Source organism: Dipodomys ordii, unplaced genomic scaffold (assembly GCF_000151885.1).
Source record: "Dipodomys ordii isolate 6190 unplaced genomic scaffold, Dord_2.0 Scaffold22, whole genome shotgun sequence".
NCBI lineage: Eukaryota > Metazoa > Chordata > Mammalia > Rodentia > Heteromyidae > Dipodomys > Dipodomys ordii.
The window spans coordinates 4,594,572-4,611,805 of record NW_012267238.1 but is presented as its reverse complement, the minus strand read 5'-3'; the positions used below and the strand labels follow the sequence as shown (position 1 = coordinate 4,611,805).

Here is a 17,234-nt window from a genome sequence, read left to right as displayed (position 1 = left end):
AAGCCAATGAATAAACAAAAATATAGTCATATGACCAAGAGCAAACCTGTGGTACTGTCTCAGCTTTTTCCTCTTCAGCACAAGTGGGTAACTCAATTTCACCAAGGCTGCTCTGAGGATAAGGTGGCCTGATGGACAGGAAGGGCTCAGAGCTCCTCTGGATGTGAGGGCTGCTTTCTGGGAGGTGGAGCTTACTACTGGAAGGTGGGTGTGATATTAAGTGCATAGGGCTCTCAGACTCACTTCTGATAGGACATGGATCTGGGCTCTGTGAGTATCCTGGCCACTGCAGTTAACTAGCACAATAAAGGACGTGCCCCACAACAGCCACACAAGGTGAACCAGAGCTCTAAGCCAATTCCCAGAGGTGGCCTCTGGTCTTTATTAAATGTTATAAATCATTACTCATCTTTGCGGTGTCCAAAATGCAGGTGTCATTGTGAGTAAATGGGGACCTTCCTTGCTGGCCCCAGTGGCAGACAGGACAGTTCAGCTGAACTGGAAGATCACAGTGAAAACCACGTACAGATGGGAAAGAGGCCCAAAGAAGGACAGGGCTCATGTATGGCCATCCAACCAGTCACTGCCAAGGACACATACACAGGGCAGTCTGAGTTGGTTAAAGAGCCTTTATAAGATCACAAGGCCAGGCTGGGAAGGTGGCTCAGTGGTAGAGCGCTTGCCTTGCATGCCTGAGGCCCTGGGTTCGATTCCCCAGCACCACATAAGCAAAAAGAAAAAAAGCCGGAAGTGGTGCTGTGGCTCAAGTGGTAGAGTGCTAGCCTTGAGCTGAAGAGCTGAGGGACAGCGCCCAGGCCCAGAGTTCAGGCCCCACGACCGGACCACAAAAAAAAAAAAAAAAAAAAAGATCACAGGGCCAGATACAAACAGATCTGAGATGGGGACTTGAGCCTGGCCAACTATGACTCATGGCTCATGATGTCATCCCACTCTTCTCAAGAGAGCTTCCTATCCCCAGGAGACCTCACAGAGGGTGAACATTTGTCCTGTTGGGGAGGTGGCTTACCTGAGACCTGCAGCTCCTTCACCTGCTGCCTCTTTCTTGGAGGCCTACTATTGGAGTTCAGGAGAGCCTGATCAAGCCTTCATGATCTTGAGGGCCTCTGGAGTCAGTTCATACACTAAGAGAATGTGAGCAAGATTCCAGAGGACAAAGAAGGGTACAGGGGTATCTGGGCAATTACTGCCCCTAGTGGCTGTACTTGAAAGACAAGTGGGCTGGTGAAGCCACAAGGTGAATTACCAAGTCCTATCCCTCTTCAAGCCTCAGTTTCCCCAACTCTGCAAGAAGATATGTATTAATTGATCTTCCCCTGGTCAGTCTTCCCCTGGTCTGTGAGACTGAGGCCCTGAGAAGGGGGCAGACTCTGGGGTTTTGCTGGGTTCATCTCCCAGCCCTCTGCCAGGGCCCAAGTTGGCAGCAGGCTGAAATGGCTTAGCATTGGCTCATATTCACAAGTGACCCTGGAGAAAGTTTCTGCCTCCTCTGATCCTCCATTTTCTTAGTTAGAAGAGGAGGATAGATGTGGAGAACAGCTAAGCTGGATCCACCAGGAACTTTAAGTTCACTCCCTTTGCCCCTGCAATGCTATTTATACGAATCTTCCCTAAGTATCAGAACTTCAAAAAGATATGTACACATTTTTTCACTTTTATGTTAATTTATAATAGTGAATCATTGGAAATGATGAAGTGCCATGAATAGGCAGTTGGCTATATATGGTACATGAATTCAATAGAAGACCTCGTGTCTATTTTTTAAAAAAATCTCCCATTTCCTCAACATTTTTACCAACACCAGTAAACGTTTGTTGAAGCAGTGTTAGTGGGGTGCCTAGAACGTGCCTCACCTCCTGTGTCCTCTGCAGACCCTGGGAATTGCAGCTTTTATTCTTATTCCCATGATAGAATGAGGAGAGGAAGGCTCAGAAGTCAGGTGTTAGCCAGGTGCTGGTGGCTCACGCCTCTAATCCTAGCCACTCAGGAGGCTGAGATCTGAGGATCATGGTTCAAAGCCAGCCTGGGCAAGAATGTCCATGAGACACTTATCTTCAATTAACCACCAGAAAACTGGAAGTGGCGCTGTGGTTCAAGTGGCTAGCCTTGAGCTAGCTCAGGGATAGTGCCCAGGCCCCGAATTCGAGACCCACGACTGACACCTCCCACCCCCACCAAAAAAGAAAAAAAGAGCCAACGTGGGCAAAAAAAAAAAAAAGTCTTCAAGACTCTTATTTCCTACAAAAAGCCCAGATTTGGAGGTGTGGCTCAAGTGATAGAGTACCAGCTCTGAAAAAAGGCAAATAAGAACTGGAGACCCTGAGTTTAAACCTCAGTACTAGCCCCACCTCCCCCCAAAAAAAGATCAGGTCAATTCCAAGACCCCACACTTTCACATTTGAACATTAAATTGAGGCATGTCACAACCTAGGGCATTGAATCTGTGAAGCCTGATGCCTTCTCCAGCAGGAGGCTGAATGGTTTGGAGCCCTGGGTGGATGCCTCCCAGGAAGCTGTACTGATAGCTCTCCTGGCTTTGCAGTTCATACAAACATCCAGAATAGGCCATGGGAAGGAAACCCAGCAGTCTTGGTAATGGTTACTTTGTGACAGTAGAATCTTGGTGAATTGTTCTTTTTTTCTTCATGCTTCTTGGTCTTCTAGTGTCCCCCAAGAAGCAGGCATGGCTGATGATGAGAGGAATACTGGGTGCTATTATGGGATGGGCAAGGCCTGCTTGCCAAGCCCAGCCTATGGTCTGCCCAGCTGATAATCTCCTGGGCCAGGCAGAGGCCCAGTGGAGGTCTGACCCTTGTCCCTTTACCCCCACAGGTACCTTTACAATCGCATGGGTTACTGGAGTGACTGGTCTGTGCCCATCCTCGTGACCACATCTGCTGCCTTCACGTACATTGCAGGCCTTCTGGTATGGGGGTGGGGTGGGGTGCGTGGAAGGGTAGCCCTGTTCCCCAGGGAAGGAAGCCTTGGCCTGTGCCTGACTGATGGAGGGCCTTGTACTGGTCTATATGTTGAAGCTGGTTCTGCCCAGAGCCCCTCCAGCTGCTTCTCGGGCCTGAGTCCTGGGGCTTTCAAGGTGGAAGATCCTAATTTGCCAGTCTCTGAACCGCCTCTCCAAGAAGCCTCCCTCCCAGCCCAGTAAAACCATCCTGGGGGCTGGGAAGGTGGCTCAGTGGTAGAGCGCTTGCCTTGCATGCCTGAGGCCCTGGGTTTGATTCCTCAGCACCACATAAGCAAACAGAAAAAAGCCGGAAGTGGCGCTGTGGCTCAAGTGGTAGAGTGCTAGCCTTGAGCTGAAGAGCTGAGGGACAGCGCCCAGGCCCAGAGTTCAGGCCCCATGACTGGACCCAAAAACAAACAAACAAACAATAAAACCATCCTGGCTTTTAGAGCAGATATCCTCTTCCAGAAACTGGGCTTTGGGGCTTCCCAGTCCCTCTGTTCTATTCACTGATGTTCAGGCCGTTCTGGACTGGGGGCTTCTTGCAGACAATTCTTTTTCAGAATCCTAGGGCTTGAAACTCCCAAACCTTGCATGAATTAAGTTGGGTAATCCAAGTGCACTAGGACTCAGTGACCTCTTAAGTGACAAACCCCAGGGGAAGAGCCTAGACTAATCTCAAAGGAAGCCAAGCCATGCCTCTGCTGGCTGGACAGGACATGGCAATCTTGCTGCCTGCCCTGGGGCAGGCTGAGGGCAGGAGTATGGATCAGGGTGGTATCTTGGGAGCTGGCATGGTCTCACCATTCCACAACCTGACTGCCCCTCTGGCCCTCCTCAGGTCCTGGCACTATGTCACATTGCTGTGGGACAGCAGATGAACCTCCACTGGCTGCACAAGGTAAGAAGGATGCTCAGCTGGAGCTGGGGAGGAGATGGGAAACTGGAGGAGGCAGAGAAAGACCCTGTGCAAGGCATCCTTCCTTTTTATCCAGGCTATCAACTGTGCTAGTAGCTCACACTGAGCACACTAGATGTGTGCCAGACCCTGTCTTTGTAGCCCGGCCTGCATTCGCTCAACCCTCATTATAGCCTTGTGATGTAGGCCCAGTCACCAACACACTTGCAGGTGGGAGAACTGAGGTACAGAGAGGTTGAGTGACATGCCTATTGTCTCCTGGTATGAGTGGGGTTGGAGGTTCTAGTCTTGGAGCTATGTGCTTCACCAGCATGAATCCCAGCTTCCATTGGAGCCCTGGCTGTTGGCTGGCTCTGCTTTATCCCTTGACTTTCTCTCTGTTCTTCAGTGGACTCTTATCTGCACTGTTGTTTTCTTAAAGCCTTCTCTCCAATTCCCATGGCTCCCAGGATGATCTAGATCCTCCCATGGTCCTGATCTGGCCTTGCCAGTGTCTCCTGGCTCCTCAGCATCTGTTGACTCAGACATCTTTAGCCCCCGGTCTTTCTCTGCTTTTAGCCCTTTGCTTTTGCCCTTGATCACTCATTCTTCTGGCCCCTTGGGTGTTACTCCTCACTTATGTAGGCAACTTTCTTTCATGGGTAGGGGCTTCTACCTAGCCCCTGTGATCTGCCCTGCTATATCTCCAGGCATCTGTGCTATCTGATGTCCATTGGGTTCCTCCTTCCCAACCCAGTCCATCTTGATGTTCCTTACGGGCTAGGTTGCCATTGACCACTGTGCTGTCCCCAGTGTCCCACTCAGGGCTGGGCCCAACACAGGCAGGCTTTATATTTGAGACCAGAGACTCACCATCATGTCTTACACACTTGGTGCTGAGTGTAAGTATTTAATGCTGGTTCTCCTGGAACAGGGTACAGCAAGGTACAAGGTTGATGGAGACAGAGCCCCAGGAGCAGTGGGCCATGGAAGGAGAGCTGGGTTATCTCTTCTCCCAGAGCCTACTCACAGGGGGCACGTAGGAAGGGCAGAAGTGTCCAGAAACACCCAAAGATAGATCAAGTGACTCCAAGGCAAAGGCCTCACTTCCAACTGAGAAGGGAAATAGAACAGGAAGAAGAAGAGGGACAGGGTGAGCTTGGTTGGACATGGGGAGTAAGAAGCCAAGAATCATGGAAGCAGTTCAGTTATTCACAGAGTTGGGAGCTAGGCCTGACCCAAGTGACTGAAGTGTTCCAGGGGTGAAGAGCAACACGTAACTCCTGCTCCCATCCACCTTGCTCCCACTGATCACAGTATCCTAGGCTTTTATGGCCTCCCCTGTGAGCCATTTTCTTTTCCCAGATGCAAAACTGACACTTGAAAGGACTGCACCAGCTGGCACAGATGATGGGCTGGCACATGCTGTGGTCACCTCCTGAAGTCATGCCTGCATCTCAGTAGGTCAGGGTACACCTGTTTGATCCTAGAGAGAGGCTGTTAGAAGCCACTGAGCCAGCCGGAGGTGGTGGATCAATGCCAGGAGTTAGATCCTGTCTTCCTCACCAGTATTCCCTCCTAGGGGGAAGGAGGCCAGCCTTCCTGTTCCCCTGGCCCTCCCATGAGATCTAAGCAAGAGAAAAGACTTCTTGGGCAGAGCTGACCCATCTCTGGGACAGCCATGCCAGGAGAGAAGGACTTCTCAGCAGGAAATTCTATGTATGCATTCTGCTTCCAAGATTCCAGGATTGGATTCCAATATCCTAAGGAAAACTTATTCCTTTGGTTTATTTGCTTGTTTCATTTTAATTCATTTTTGACCAGGCAATATGTTAACATGGTTCAAAACTTAAGACACTAGAGTATATAATGATAATTGTTCTATCTTTCTAGAGGCACTGACGGTACTGGGGAATGAACCTGGGTCCTCAAGCTTGCTAGACGAATGCTCTACCACTTGAGCCACACTTCCATTCCTTTTTGCTTTTAGTTTTCAGACAGATTTTTGTGCTAACATTGCCCAAGCTGTCCTCAGACTGCAATCCTCCTGTCTTTACATTCAGAGTTTTTGCATTTCTGGAACTGAGCCACCATGCCCAGCCCTTTCCAGAGACAACTTAAGCATATCCAAATATACATTTCCTTTTTTATTTTTCATACATACATAGTCCACTGGATTTTCTGTCTTTCCCCTTCACCAACTGTGTGGAGCTCTTTTTTAAGTATATTAAGAGCACTTTTTCCTAGTGTCTGTCCCTTGGCTTTGTTCGTGACCTGTATATTTTCTAATTCCATGAGTGTTTAGCTAGTCCTCTGCTAGTGGCCCCCCAAAAATCCTTTCTGTCCTTGGGCAAGGCAGTCTGGCAGTGACCCAGAAGAGAATTCCTGAGTTTACTTTTTTTTTTTTTGTCATTTGTGCGGCTTGAACTGAGGGCATGGGCTCTGTCCCTGAGCTTTTTCATTCAAGGCTAGCACTCTGCCACTTTGAGTCACAGTGCCACTTCTGGTGTTTTGATGATTAATTGGAGGTAATAGCCTCATGGACTTTCCTGCCTGAGTTTACTTTTATGCCTTCCCTGCCAAGTGCTAACAATCCATGCTCCCTGGACAATGTATGGTTTATGCCTATAAAAAGTCCTTGCCAGGGCTAGGAAGGTGCCTCAGTGGTAGAGTGCTTGCCTTGTGTACATGAGGCCTCAGCACCACATAGGCAGAAAAAGCCAGAAGTGGCGCTGTGTGTGGCTCAAGTGGTAGAGCGCTGGCCTTGAGCTGAAGAGCTGAGGGACAGCGCCCAGGCCCAGAGTTCAGGCCCCAGAACTGACAAAAAAAGAAGTCCTTGACAGAGCCTGGTGCTGGTGGCTTATGTCGGCAATCCAAGCTACTCAGGAGCTGAGCTCTGAGGATCGAGGTTTAAAGCTAGCCCAGGTAGACAAGTTCGAGAAACACCATCTCCAATTATCCAACAAAAAGCTTGAAGTAGAGGTATGGTGTAAGTGGTACAGTACCAGCCTTGAGTGAAAAAGCTAATGGAAAGCACCAAGCCCTGAGTTCAAGCCCCAATTACCTGCACACAAACATTAATTAATTTTAAAATTTGCCCACAGGGTATTTTCAGGCTTATTTCTTGGTTTTTGCCAATCTAATGGGTGGAAAGTGGTACCACACTGTGCTTTCTGTCTGCATTTCCTTTATGTTGAGTTGGTATCTGTCGTCCACAGTCCTGAGTCACTGGCATTTTTGAGCTGTCTCTTCATATCCCTTGCCTTTTTTGTCATGGGATTCGCTTTCTGTTTATTAATTTGTAGGAACTCTGAATAGATTTGGGCAATCAGTCCATTGGCTGGTGAACAGCAGATATTTCCTAGTTTGTCATTTACCTTTGACTTTGCTTATTGTGCCATAAGGATTTGTGTCATAGGGATTTTTTTATTTTAATTCTTGAGGATTTGAGCCTGTCATCTCTTTTTTGTCTGGCCCCTAGTTTTGTGTCAGACTTGGAAAGGTCTTTCCCATTCCAAAATTATACAGAATTTTTCTGTGGTATCGCTTAGTAATTATTTTTTCACTTTTTTGACATTTAAATTCTTTATCTCCTTGGGAGTTATTTTGAGGCATAGTGTGATCTTGGCTCTCTTTAGATGGCTCCCAACATTCCCAGCTGTCTCCACCCTTTCCCCTCTAGTCTGATGGAGATGACTTTGATCATTGCTTTATCCTAGTCCTGGGGCTTGAACTCAGGGCCTATGCACTGTCCTTGAGCTTTTTTGCTCAAGGCTAGCCCTCTACTACTTCAGCTATATCTCTGTTTCCAGCTTTTTAGTGGTTAATTGGCGATAAGAATTTTACATACTTTTCTGCCCAGGCTGGCTTTTGAACCGTGATCTTCAGGTCTTAACCTCCTGAGTAGCTACAATTACAGGCATGAGCCACCAGTCAGAACTTGTATTTTGAGGTCGTGGTCCCCCTGAGTCCTGAGGAGAAGACTGAGGGCTCAGGTCTGGGCAGGCAAGGAGCCACACACACATGCTCGGTGCTGTGAATGGATCCTGGGACCATTCATTCTCCTCTTTCTCAGTCCACCCAGGCTTCTGTCTCCTAGAAACCTCTCCCAGGTGACCTCCAGGATAAGTGCAGAGACATAGGAAGTAAGGAGAAGGTTGAGGTATTCGGAAGGGTTTTAGGTAAAAAGGAGGCTCCTCCCTGAGATATTCCTTCTGTCAACCCCCAATCCGAAAGTTGCTCAGATGTCACTTCTGAAAGGTGCCAGTCACAGCTCCCATACCCACACCCCCTCAGCTGTCCTGTTGTATTCCCAAACACATCACACTGCTCTGGGGATGTGGTCCCCTGACTACTCTACCATAGGGTCAGCAGTGGTGGCCCAGGGCCTGCATGGCGGAGGAGGGTTTTGTCAGCAACCCAGATGGAGACCCAGAGAGAAGCACCGGACTCCGTATGCCCTGGTGGCTGGGCTGGGCTGCGCTGGGCAGGTTTGGTGCTTCTACCCCAGCACAGGCTGGATCCAGCCTCAGCCATGGGTACTTCATCAGCACTCCAGGTGAACTCAGACTTCTCTCTCACAGCCAGTCCATCTGTTAGGTTTCTGGCATTTAGCCTCTGACCTTCCTACCTTCTCACAGAAGGCACAGTTGAGAGTTTCCTGTATGCAGGCACTGTTTATCATAATGTCATTAACTGTATGCATCAGGCACTTCTCACCTTATTCATTGATTCCTCATCATTACCTGTTCAGTTGCTGTCACTGAAAATGACACCACTTCGTGGCATCCATGGTGCTAAGCACCACACTTACATTGTCTCATTTACTTTTAGCCTTCTAGGTAGGCATTCACCGGCCCCATGTCCCAGCAAGGGGGTGGAGGAAATCTCTGGCGATGTTACCCTCCCCTTGAGCAGCACATATGACCCAGAAATGAGACTCAAGTGTGACTTGTCATTCTGGACCAACTATCTGCCATGGGGTCCCCAGATCTAGAAGTCAGACACCCCTCCCCACCAAAAAGCCAACCAACTGCAAGTCTGGGTTCCAACTCCTCTCAGACCCTAGCACCCAAGGGAGACTAACTGAATGCGTACGTGAATGAATGACTGAATGAGCATTCCACTGCAACCTCTATCCCTCCCCTGCCTTCACAGTCTTCAGGACAGAAACCCCAATACCATGTTCTCATAGGACAGCAAGGTGGCAGGTCTATGGCCTGGAGGAGAAGGCCTGGGTGGCCTCCTTCTTGGGGATTGTTAGGAACTCCTTGAACGCCCCCCCCCCGCCCCGGACAGAAGCCTGATCCCTGAGAAGAAGCACAGGGTAAAATGGAGCCCAAAAGGCCTCACTCATTAGATGGAGTGCTCAGGTAGACTCAGAAGTGCACCTGCATTCCCTTATTGGCCCTCATCTTCACATGGCACATTACAGCCTGTGAAAGCCCTGCCTCAGCCTTGGTACTGTTTCTTAAGGGGAGAGGGAATTTGCAGGGAGAGGGTGGGATTTATTTCCAGGCTGATGGTCTGAATGACAGGATTCCAAAGGAAAACTTAATCCCAGATGAGAATTCATCTTTCCTTCCTGGTAGGGAGAAAAGACAGGCAGGTTGCCATTTCTTCCCTCACTTTTAGCCCTTGCTTCATGGTCAGAGGGTCTCAGAGTGCTGCTGGCAATAGCAAAAGCCATGTGGGAGAAGAGGTTGAGGATGACTTAGAGAGTAGGCATGTCATGGGAGAGGAGCTGAGAGGTTCACAATGAGAGGGCGTGGAGGTCAGTTGAAGTGTGGGCCTTATGGAGATAAGCCAGGTGTTATGGGGTGGGCAGGTGAGCAGTGAGACCACAACTTGGGAGGGGGAGTAGCAGAAAACCAAGCTTATTTGGCGGTTGCAGATGCCATCTGTCCCTGGAGGTCTCTGTGTCCTTCAGGTGGCCCTGCCCTCTGTCAAGGCTCTATTCCTCTGTTTCTGCAGAATACATTTGAAGCCAGATGCTAGGGAGAGCCAGATTGAAAAAAAAAAGCCTTGTTGCTGAGACAGAATGCAGCCCCCATGTAAGAGTGGTCACATACCTGGCCCCTGCCCTGTGCCCTGGGCAAGGCTGGAGAATGTGATCTTCCGTCTAGGTTGCCAAGAGGGATGGGTAGGCCTGAGAGGCCCTTTTCAGGGCCTCTTCTTAGCAGAAGCCTCCTGCCTTCTCTCCACTCTCTTTTATCCATGTCACTTCCTTCCAAGGTCTGCTTGCTCCTCGTGCCTCTGCCTCTGGCTGTCCTCACCCTCTGCCTGTCCTTCTCTGCTTCCTGTGCCTTTCCAGCTTGCTCCACTTCTACTGTGACCATCTTTTGGGGTTACCTTCACCCACCCTTACTGTTCTGACCTCCTGTTTGATGCCTCCCCCTTCCAGATTGGGCTGGTGATCATCCTGGCTTCCACGGTGGTGGCCATGTCAGCAGTGGCTCAGCTGTGGGAGGACGAGTGGGAGGTACTGCTCATCTCCTTGCAGGTGAGTGGGGTGGGTGACTTTTCCAGGACCAATGCAACAGGCAGCATCTTTTTAAAAAATCATACAATATCAGTCATGTGTCAAACAAGGATATTGATTGGTTTATTGACAGTTGCTATGCTGGGAACCAAACCCAGAGCCTTGAGCATGTTAGACAAGTGCCAAACCAACTGAGCTATACCCTCAATTCCCATGCAGCAACACCTTTTTTAAAAAATCATTCCTGTTTCTGCAGTGGGATAAGGAGGGGTCTCAGGTCACACTGTAGGACTGAGGCAGAGAGGATGCTCCAACCCAGGACCCCTGGATTCCCAGTGTTTGCAGCTAGCAAATGAAGACAGGGTTGCCTGCCCTGTGGGTAGAAATGGGTTGTCAGTGGGCACGGGCATGACTAGGAGACCCAGGAGCCTCTTACCTTTCCACACACACAGGGCACAGCTCCATTCCTGCACATGGGTGCCCTGGTGGCCATCACTGCACTATCCTGGATCGTGGCAGGACAGTTTGCCCGTGCAGAACGATCTTGTGAGTACTCAGGGCAGGGCCTGCTCCTCCCATCACTCCCTGGGTGGGCTGCCTCCAAGAGACTCTACCTGGGAAGCTTGGGGCTGAGGTGGATCCCTCATTGTGGAGGTCTGGCTGAGACTGGCCCGTAGATGCCATCAGCCTTGCACTGTATTCCGACTCGACCCCATATCAGAGTGGGCACATGTGCCACACAAAAAGACTGTCCCTCTGAGCCTGCACCCTAAACCCCTACTCAAGGGCTCTGGTTGGGGCTAGAGGGAGCCCAGTGTTCATGGCCCATGTCTGCAGCCTCCCAGGTGACCATCCTCTGTACCTTCTTCGCTGTGGTCTTTGCCCTCTACCTGGCCCCTCTCACCATCTCCTCTCCCTGCATCATGGAGAAAAAGGATCTGGGCCCCAAGCCTGCTCTCATTGGCCACCGCGGGGCCCCCATGGTGAGTGCCACCCAAATGTCCTAACAGAGTGTGTGGGCGTGGGCACAGCAGCCACTCCAGGAGAAGGCTTTGCCAGGAAATAGAGGTGACATATTAGCACAATAACAGAAACAGACCCTAGAGCGATGGGAAAACTGTATCAGAAGGACAGGTGGAAATCCCAGAGAACCTGGATGGGACCAAAGGGAAAGATCCCAGAAAATATCTCACTAGATAGATTGAACTCTTATCCTGAGGCATGGAAGTGCAGGAGGGTTTTAGGCTCTTAGGTCAAGAGGACCAGGAGAGGGCTGTTGGGTAAAGGGCCTGGGGCTGCAGCCAGGCAACTGATATTGTGCCAGGCCCAAGGGGAAGAGAGGCTGGCACAGCTCCCCAGAGAAGGCAGTTGAGCCAGGCTGAAATGGAAAGAAAAGACCGTTAAAGTCAGTATGGGGTCCGACCACTGAGATGTCCTGTACTCTGCAGGAGAGCCAAGGCTGAGGGGACAGGCTCCAGAGCCCTGCTGCTTGGGCAGGAGCCCAGCCTAGCCCCTAACTGGCTATGGGAACCAGAGGAGTTCTGTCTACTCTGTGCCTGGCGCCCTCCTGTACCATGGGATTATTGACAGTGCCCACTGCAGGGTGTGAGAAGCAGGAAGTAACATAGCAGTATCCAGATATGCACTGTCTACTAGGAAGTTCCTGGTATTTATTGGGATCCCTTTAAGCCTCTCTTTTGAACTCAGCTTCTCAGCAGGAACAGTATCAGTCTCCACCCCTAGGGGGCATCTGGGGCATTCCACTGTGCCACTGGGTAGTAAAGTGACTGTACAAAACCATGATGTTAAAAGAATACGTCTGGGTTAAGAGTGTAGCTGAGCACTTGCCTAGCATGGGTGAGACCCTAGTTCTATCCCCAGCACTATGAAAAAGAAAAAGCAGAAAGAAAGAAGGAAAGAAAGAAAAATATATCCAAAGAGCTGCAAATCCTCCTGAAAGTCCTCCCCCACACATGAACTGGGGGTTATTATTTTCTAGATGACTCACAGGCTAGACCCTGTGAGCTGGACCTTGGTACCCTCCCATCCCTTCCTGTGCTGGCACTGGCACCTTCTATTCTCTTTGGGAATGACAGGTGCATGCTACTGAAAACCATGATCTCCCATCTCTGCCTCCCAAAGAGCTAGGATTATAGGCTTGAGTCACCACACCTGGCTAAGTACATTTTTTTTCAACCACAATGCTGTTATTATACCTAACCAAATTAACAGTGATTCCTTAATATGATCTAATAGCAAATCCATGTTCAATTTTCCTTTGTTGTCTCCAAAACATCTTTTTATAGTTCACTTGTTAGAAATCCATCTGGGTAATGCCTGGCTCCTAAGTATCTTGTAGTGGATGATCATCCCCTCCCTATTTCTCCTTATGCTGTTGATCTGCCCAAGCTGTCATTTGTCCTACAGAATTTCTCACAGTGTGCATCTGGCTTACTGCATCCTTGTGATGTTTATTTGATCATTTATTTGTTTGAACTGTGCATATGTATGGGTCATGACATGTTATTTCCATACATGAGTACAATATGTAGTGATCAAATCAAGGTGATTGGCGTATATAACTCCTCAAAATTTATCATTTTATATTTTGGAAACAATACAAATTTTTCTCTTATTTTGAAATGTACAGTAAATTATTACTTGTTATAGTCTCCCTACATGCCATTGACTACCAGAATTTATTCCTCCTGCCTCTCCTAGCCCCTCCTCTCCCCAACCCGTCCCAGCCTCTGTTAATCACTGTTTTACTCCATCTTTCTCCTGTGAGGTCAACTTTTACTGGTGGCTTCTTTTTTTTTTTTTTAACTCGAGGCCTCAGGCTCTTGTTCATGGCTGATACTCTTCTCCCTTGAGCCATGCCTCCATTCCAGCATTTTGCTGAGTAACTGGTGATGAAATATCATGGACTTTTCTTTCCAGGCTGGTTTCAAACCTACAGTCCTCAGGTCTCAGCTTCCTGAATAGCTAGGGTGATAGTTGTGAGCCACTAGCACGCAGCTTAGTGATGGGTTTTGAGGCATCAACTAGGACCGCCTCTGTCCCTGTGCATCATGTGTCTCGTCAGTGGGTCTTCAGATGGTTGTTCATGGGGTTCTGATTGCAGTAACCCTGAGTGTACCCCTCTGTCAGTGTGTCCCATGTGTTGTCCCTGTGTGGACTTCAGTATTTGGAGGACTAGATCCACAGAAGAGGCTCTCACATACTGTTCTGCTAGCGAGAATGTACCCTTCTACTTCCCCCCTATGTGCTCCGGGCAGCAGGACCCTCTTTAGACTTGCCAGAGGGAGGTGGGAGCTCTGAGATGAAGATCCAGAATTCCACCCATGTGATTTGGGAGACTTCTAAAGCCTAGGAAGTGAAGGCTAGGATTCCATGCTATTGTATAAGAGATCAGCACCAAACCCAGGCTGACTCTGAAGGTGTTTAATAGCTCAGCTCCAAGAATGGAGAAAGAGAAGAGCTTACATTATGAAGTGCCTACTGTGTGCAAGTCTCTGGTCTCAGGTCTCCGGCATCTGTTATCATGCCTACCAGGTGGATAACATGAGCCCATTTTATATAGCTAAAGAAACTGAGGCCTCAGGCTGCCCAATGGGAAGTAGATTGCTCCTTCTTGCCAACTCCAAAGCCCTTGTCATTCCCTGGCTGCCTCCCAGCAGAGGGGAGTGTTGTGGTCAGAGAGAGATAAGGTGGAATTGAGAGCAATTGGGGGAATCCATTGCACTCTTGATCCCCTCATCCATCTTCCCACCCTCCCTCTCTCTGTGCTCCAGCCCCAGGCACCTGGCCTTAACCCAATTCCTAGTTCGGTGCTGACCCCCAGTGGCAGCAAAGGGTAGGACAGCCAAGGAGAGAAAGAGAACCCTGATTCTCCCAGCCTGAAGACCTCAGAGAATGGTGAGCGTATCCCCCAGGGCAGATGAGGAACCAGTATGCAAACGGAGATCTGTAGAGTCAAGGCTATAGCTGGATGTTCCATACCTCTGCCACAGGCTTGCCATTCTAAATCATTTTCTGTGTCAGTCAGGTGATGTGCAAAGGGACTTGGTTCATGTGTCATTCTAGAATAGTGCTGTTTGTATAGATGAGGAAACTTGTCACCCCACTGAAACTCCACCCTGTCTTCCTCCACCAGGGAATAATCAAGAGGGAAGAAAGTGTTCAGTCTCCATGCCTCACACGTTGTTTTGGACTCCTAGGCCTGTGAAAAGGATTCCTGCCTCCAGAGTATAGAGTAGTACCTTGGTAGAGAAGGGATGAGTTAACAGTCAGGGCTACTATTTATTAAGTGTTAGCTATATGTCAGGTATTTGTACATATCCACACAAACTATCATGTCTGCCTTGCTTCCAAAAAAACACCCTTCAAGGTGGCTATGACTTAGCAGGTGAGGAGATAGAGCTTCCGAGAAGCGCTGTGAGTTCCCTGGGTCATGTAGCTCCTGGGTAGAGGAGCTAGAATGACAACCAGGCTAACCCAGCCCGGCACATGAGCCCTCACACTCCTTCCTCCCCAGCTTGCCCCAGAGCACACGCTGATGTCCTTCCGGAAGGCCCTAGAGCAGAAGCTGTTTGGGCTCCAGGCTGATGTCACTGTCAGGTATGTGGGGCACCTCTTCCTCACTCCCATGGCATCTGTATCCAGATGCCTGTCCCAGAGCCTTGGAGATGGAAGGGTGGAGGCTTGGGGCATCCTTTTTGTGCAAATGAATGTTGTGCTGAACTCTTGGATAAAAAAGTAGGGGAGAGAGAAAAGACTCTTGGTTTAGGCAGGTGGGGTGAAGACCAGGGGGTCAAATTCACTTGAAGGAAAGCTAGATCTATCTCTTTTCATGATAGTGCTCAAACATTTGGGTAAGTGAAGTTAGCAAGTTATAGAATAATAATAACAAAAATGTCATACTCATTTTTTGCCTGCAGATATATGAATACATGTTAGTATAAATGGCAGGAAAAAGCCGCACAAGTCATATCAGCTGAGAGAGGGGGAGAAGGGTAGGGCTGTCATACATAGTTGCACAAGTTGGGCACTAAACAAGGGCACCATGTAAGTGAGGACAGTGTTCTCAATGTAGAAAGGCTAGAAGCAAGTGTTGGTCTCACCTTTCCAGCAGATGGTGGTAAAATGCTTTGAGGAAGAGGGTCATAGATGCCTTTTTTCAATTTCACATAAAGATAGCCTATGAGCTATTGACAGCCTGGTGGGGTAGATAGGAATGTGGGGGGTGGAACTTATCACAGGGCCTACCTTGGCACTGTTATTACAGCCCTGCATGGACTTGATTTTAAGCCAGATTCCACCACTTAGTGTCCATGGACCTTGAGGTAGGAACTTCCTTCTGTTATCCTCAGTTTCCCCATTATAAAATGAGGCAGAATCGACCTTCAAGGTTTGTTAAGAATAGGATCAGGCTTTTTTCCAATACTCTTTGAGCAACACACACACACACACACACACACACACACACACGATCCTGATAGAGAGCCAGAGAGTATTGGCCCTTTGGAGTGATGCCATCCCACTGTCCCTCCCAGACAGATGAGGAGTCTGCAGCCCAGAGAGGGCCAGAGCCACCAGGGCCCCACGATGATTAGGGAGGAGTGAATAAGGGAGCAGTGGTGGGCAGGTGAAAGCCTGGGTGGGCTGTGACAGCAGCTCCCTCTCCCATAGTCTGGATGGCATCCCCTTCCTTATGCATGATGCTACTCTGCGACGTACCACTAACGTGGAGCAGGTGTTCCCAGAGCTCGCCCACAGGCCTTCCGCCATGCTCAACTGGACTGTCCTGCAGAGGCTCAACGCTGGCCAGTGGTTTCTGAAGGTCTGTCTGCACTGGGCCCAATCCTAGGCCTGGGAGGGGCAGCAGAGACCCTGAGAAGTGAGAGAGGTGGTGGCTGTCATCTCAGATGACCCCAGGCAGGCTGGTTAGCAATTGCTTCTGTCTCCCTCATCAGGAAAGGCAGAAGGGGACGTGGGTGGTTAACAGGATGTTAATGCAGTGGCTCTAAAGGCAAGGAAGTTTCTGGTTTCAAGTGTCCTGAGGTGGAAAGTTCTGGGGACTGGGAGAGGCCCCAAGCAAGTTGTTTTCTGGGAAGTGGACATGGGAGAGAAAGCTGAGGGTCAGGACCTTCTAGGACCACAGACTCACACACACACCAGCAGATGCTAGCAGACCAGGAGTCTCCATGCTAAGTTTTCAGGAAGTTATGCAAAGGCCCCCAAGGGCTGGTGACACAGCTTTGTGTGCCCCTTCCTCTGCCAGACTGACCCCTTCTGGACGGCCAGCTCCCTGTCACCCTCAGACCACAGGGAGGCCCAGAACCAGTCCATCTGTAGTCTGGCAGAGCTCCTGGAGCTGGCCAAGGGCAATGCCACGGTGCTGCTCAACCTGCATGACCCACCCCGTGAGCACCCCTACCGCACCAGCTTCCTCAACATCACCCTGGAGGCCGTGCTGCACTCAGGCTTCCCACAGCACCAGGTGAGGCCCGCTGCCACCCCTCATGCAATGAAGCCCCATGCCAGGTGGCATCAATGCACCCATCCCCCCTCCAGACTTCAGCTCTCATTTGTAAAATGATGACTGCCTGCCCTGCACATCCCTGGCTGCTGTGTCCTTATGGGACAGGTGGGAGACTAGCCAGTACTTTGAGCTGTTCAGAGGCGTGCCCTAGGCCCTCTGGTCACTTCAGAGAACACGAAGTATCATGAAGTCATTTGGGACCCCAGGAATGGGAGGCCACCCTATGAATGCAGAGTGGTGGATGTTGAATTATGCTTTTGTTGTCCTTGTACCAGGAAGGGAAGCTCCAGAGTTGGTTGGCCCGCAATAACAGTTCCACCCAAGCCACAGTCCC

At 49.7% G+C, this 17,234-nt stretch overlaps 1 protein-coding gene across 1 annotated transcript in view; it reads left to right on the top strand.

The window, feature by feature from the left end:
- Positions 1 to 17,234, top strand: part of Gdpd5 (glycerophosphodiester phosphodiesterase domain containing 5) — an 84,514-nt gene that overhangs the window by 60,279 nt on the left and 7,001 nt on the right. The window contains exons 4-11 of the mRNA XM_013014198.1: positions 2,851 to 2,944; positions 3,819 to 3,878; positions 10,279 to 10,377; positions 10,809 to 10,902; positions 11,194 to 11,339; positions 14,894 to 14,976; positions 16,048 to 16,198; positions 16,640 to 16,858. Coding sequence (XP_012869652.1) covers positions 2,851 to 2,944; positions 3,819 to 3,878; positions 10,279 to 10,377; positions 10,809 to 10,902; positions 11,194 to 11,339; positions 14,894 to 14,976; positions 16,048 to 16,198; positions 16,640 to 16,858 — 946 coding nt within the window. The remainder of the gene's footprint in view (positions 1 to 2,850; positions 2,945 to 3,818; positions 3,879 to 10,278; positions 10,378 to 10,808; positions 10,903 to 11,193; positions 11,340 to 14,893; positions 14,977 to 16,047; positions 16,199 to 16,639; positions 16,859 to 17,234) is intronic.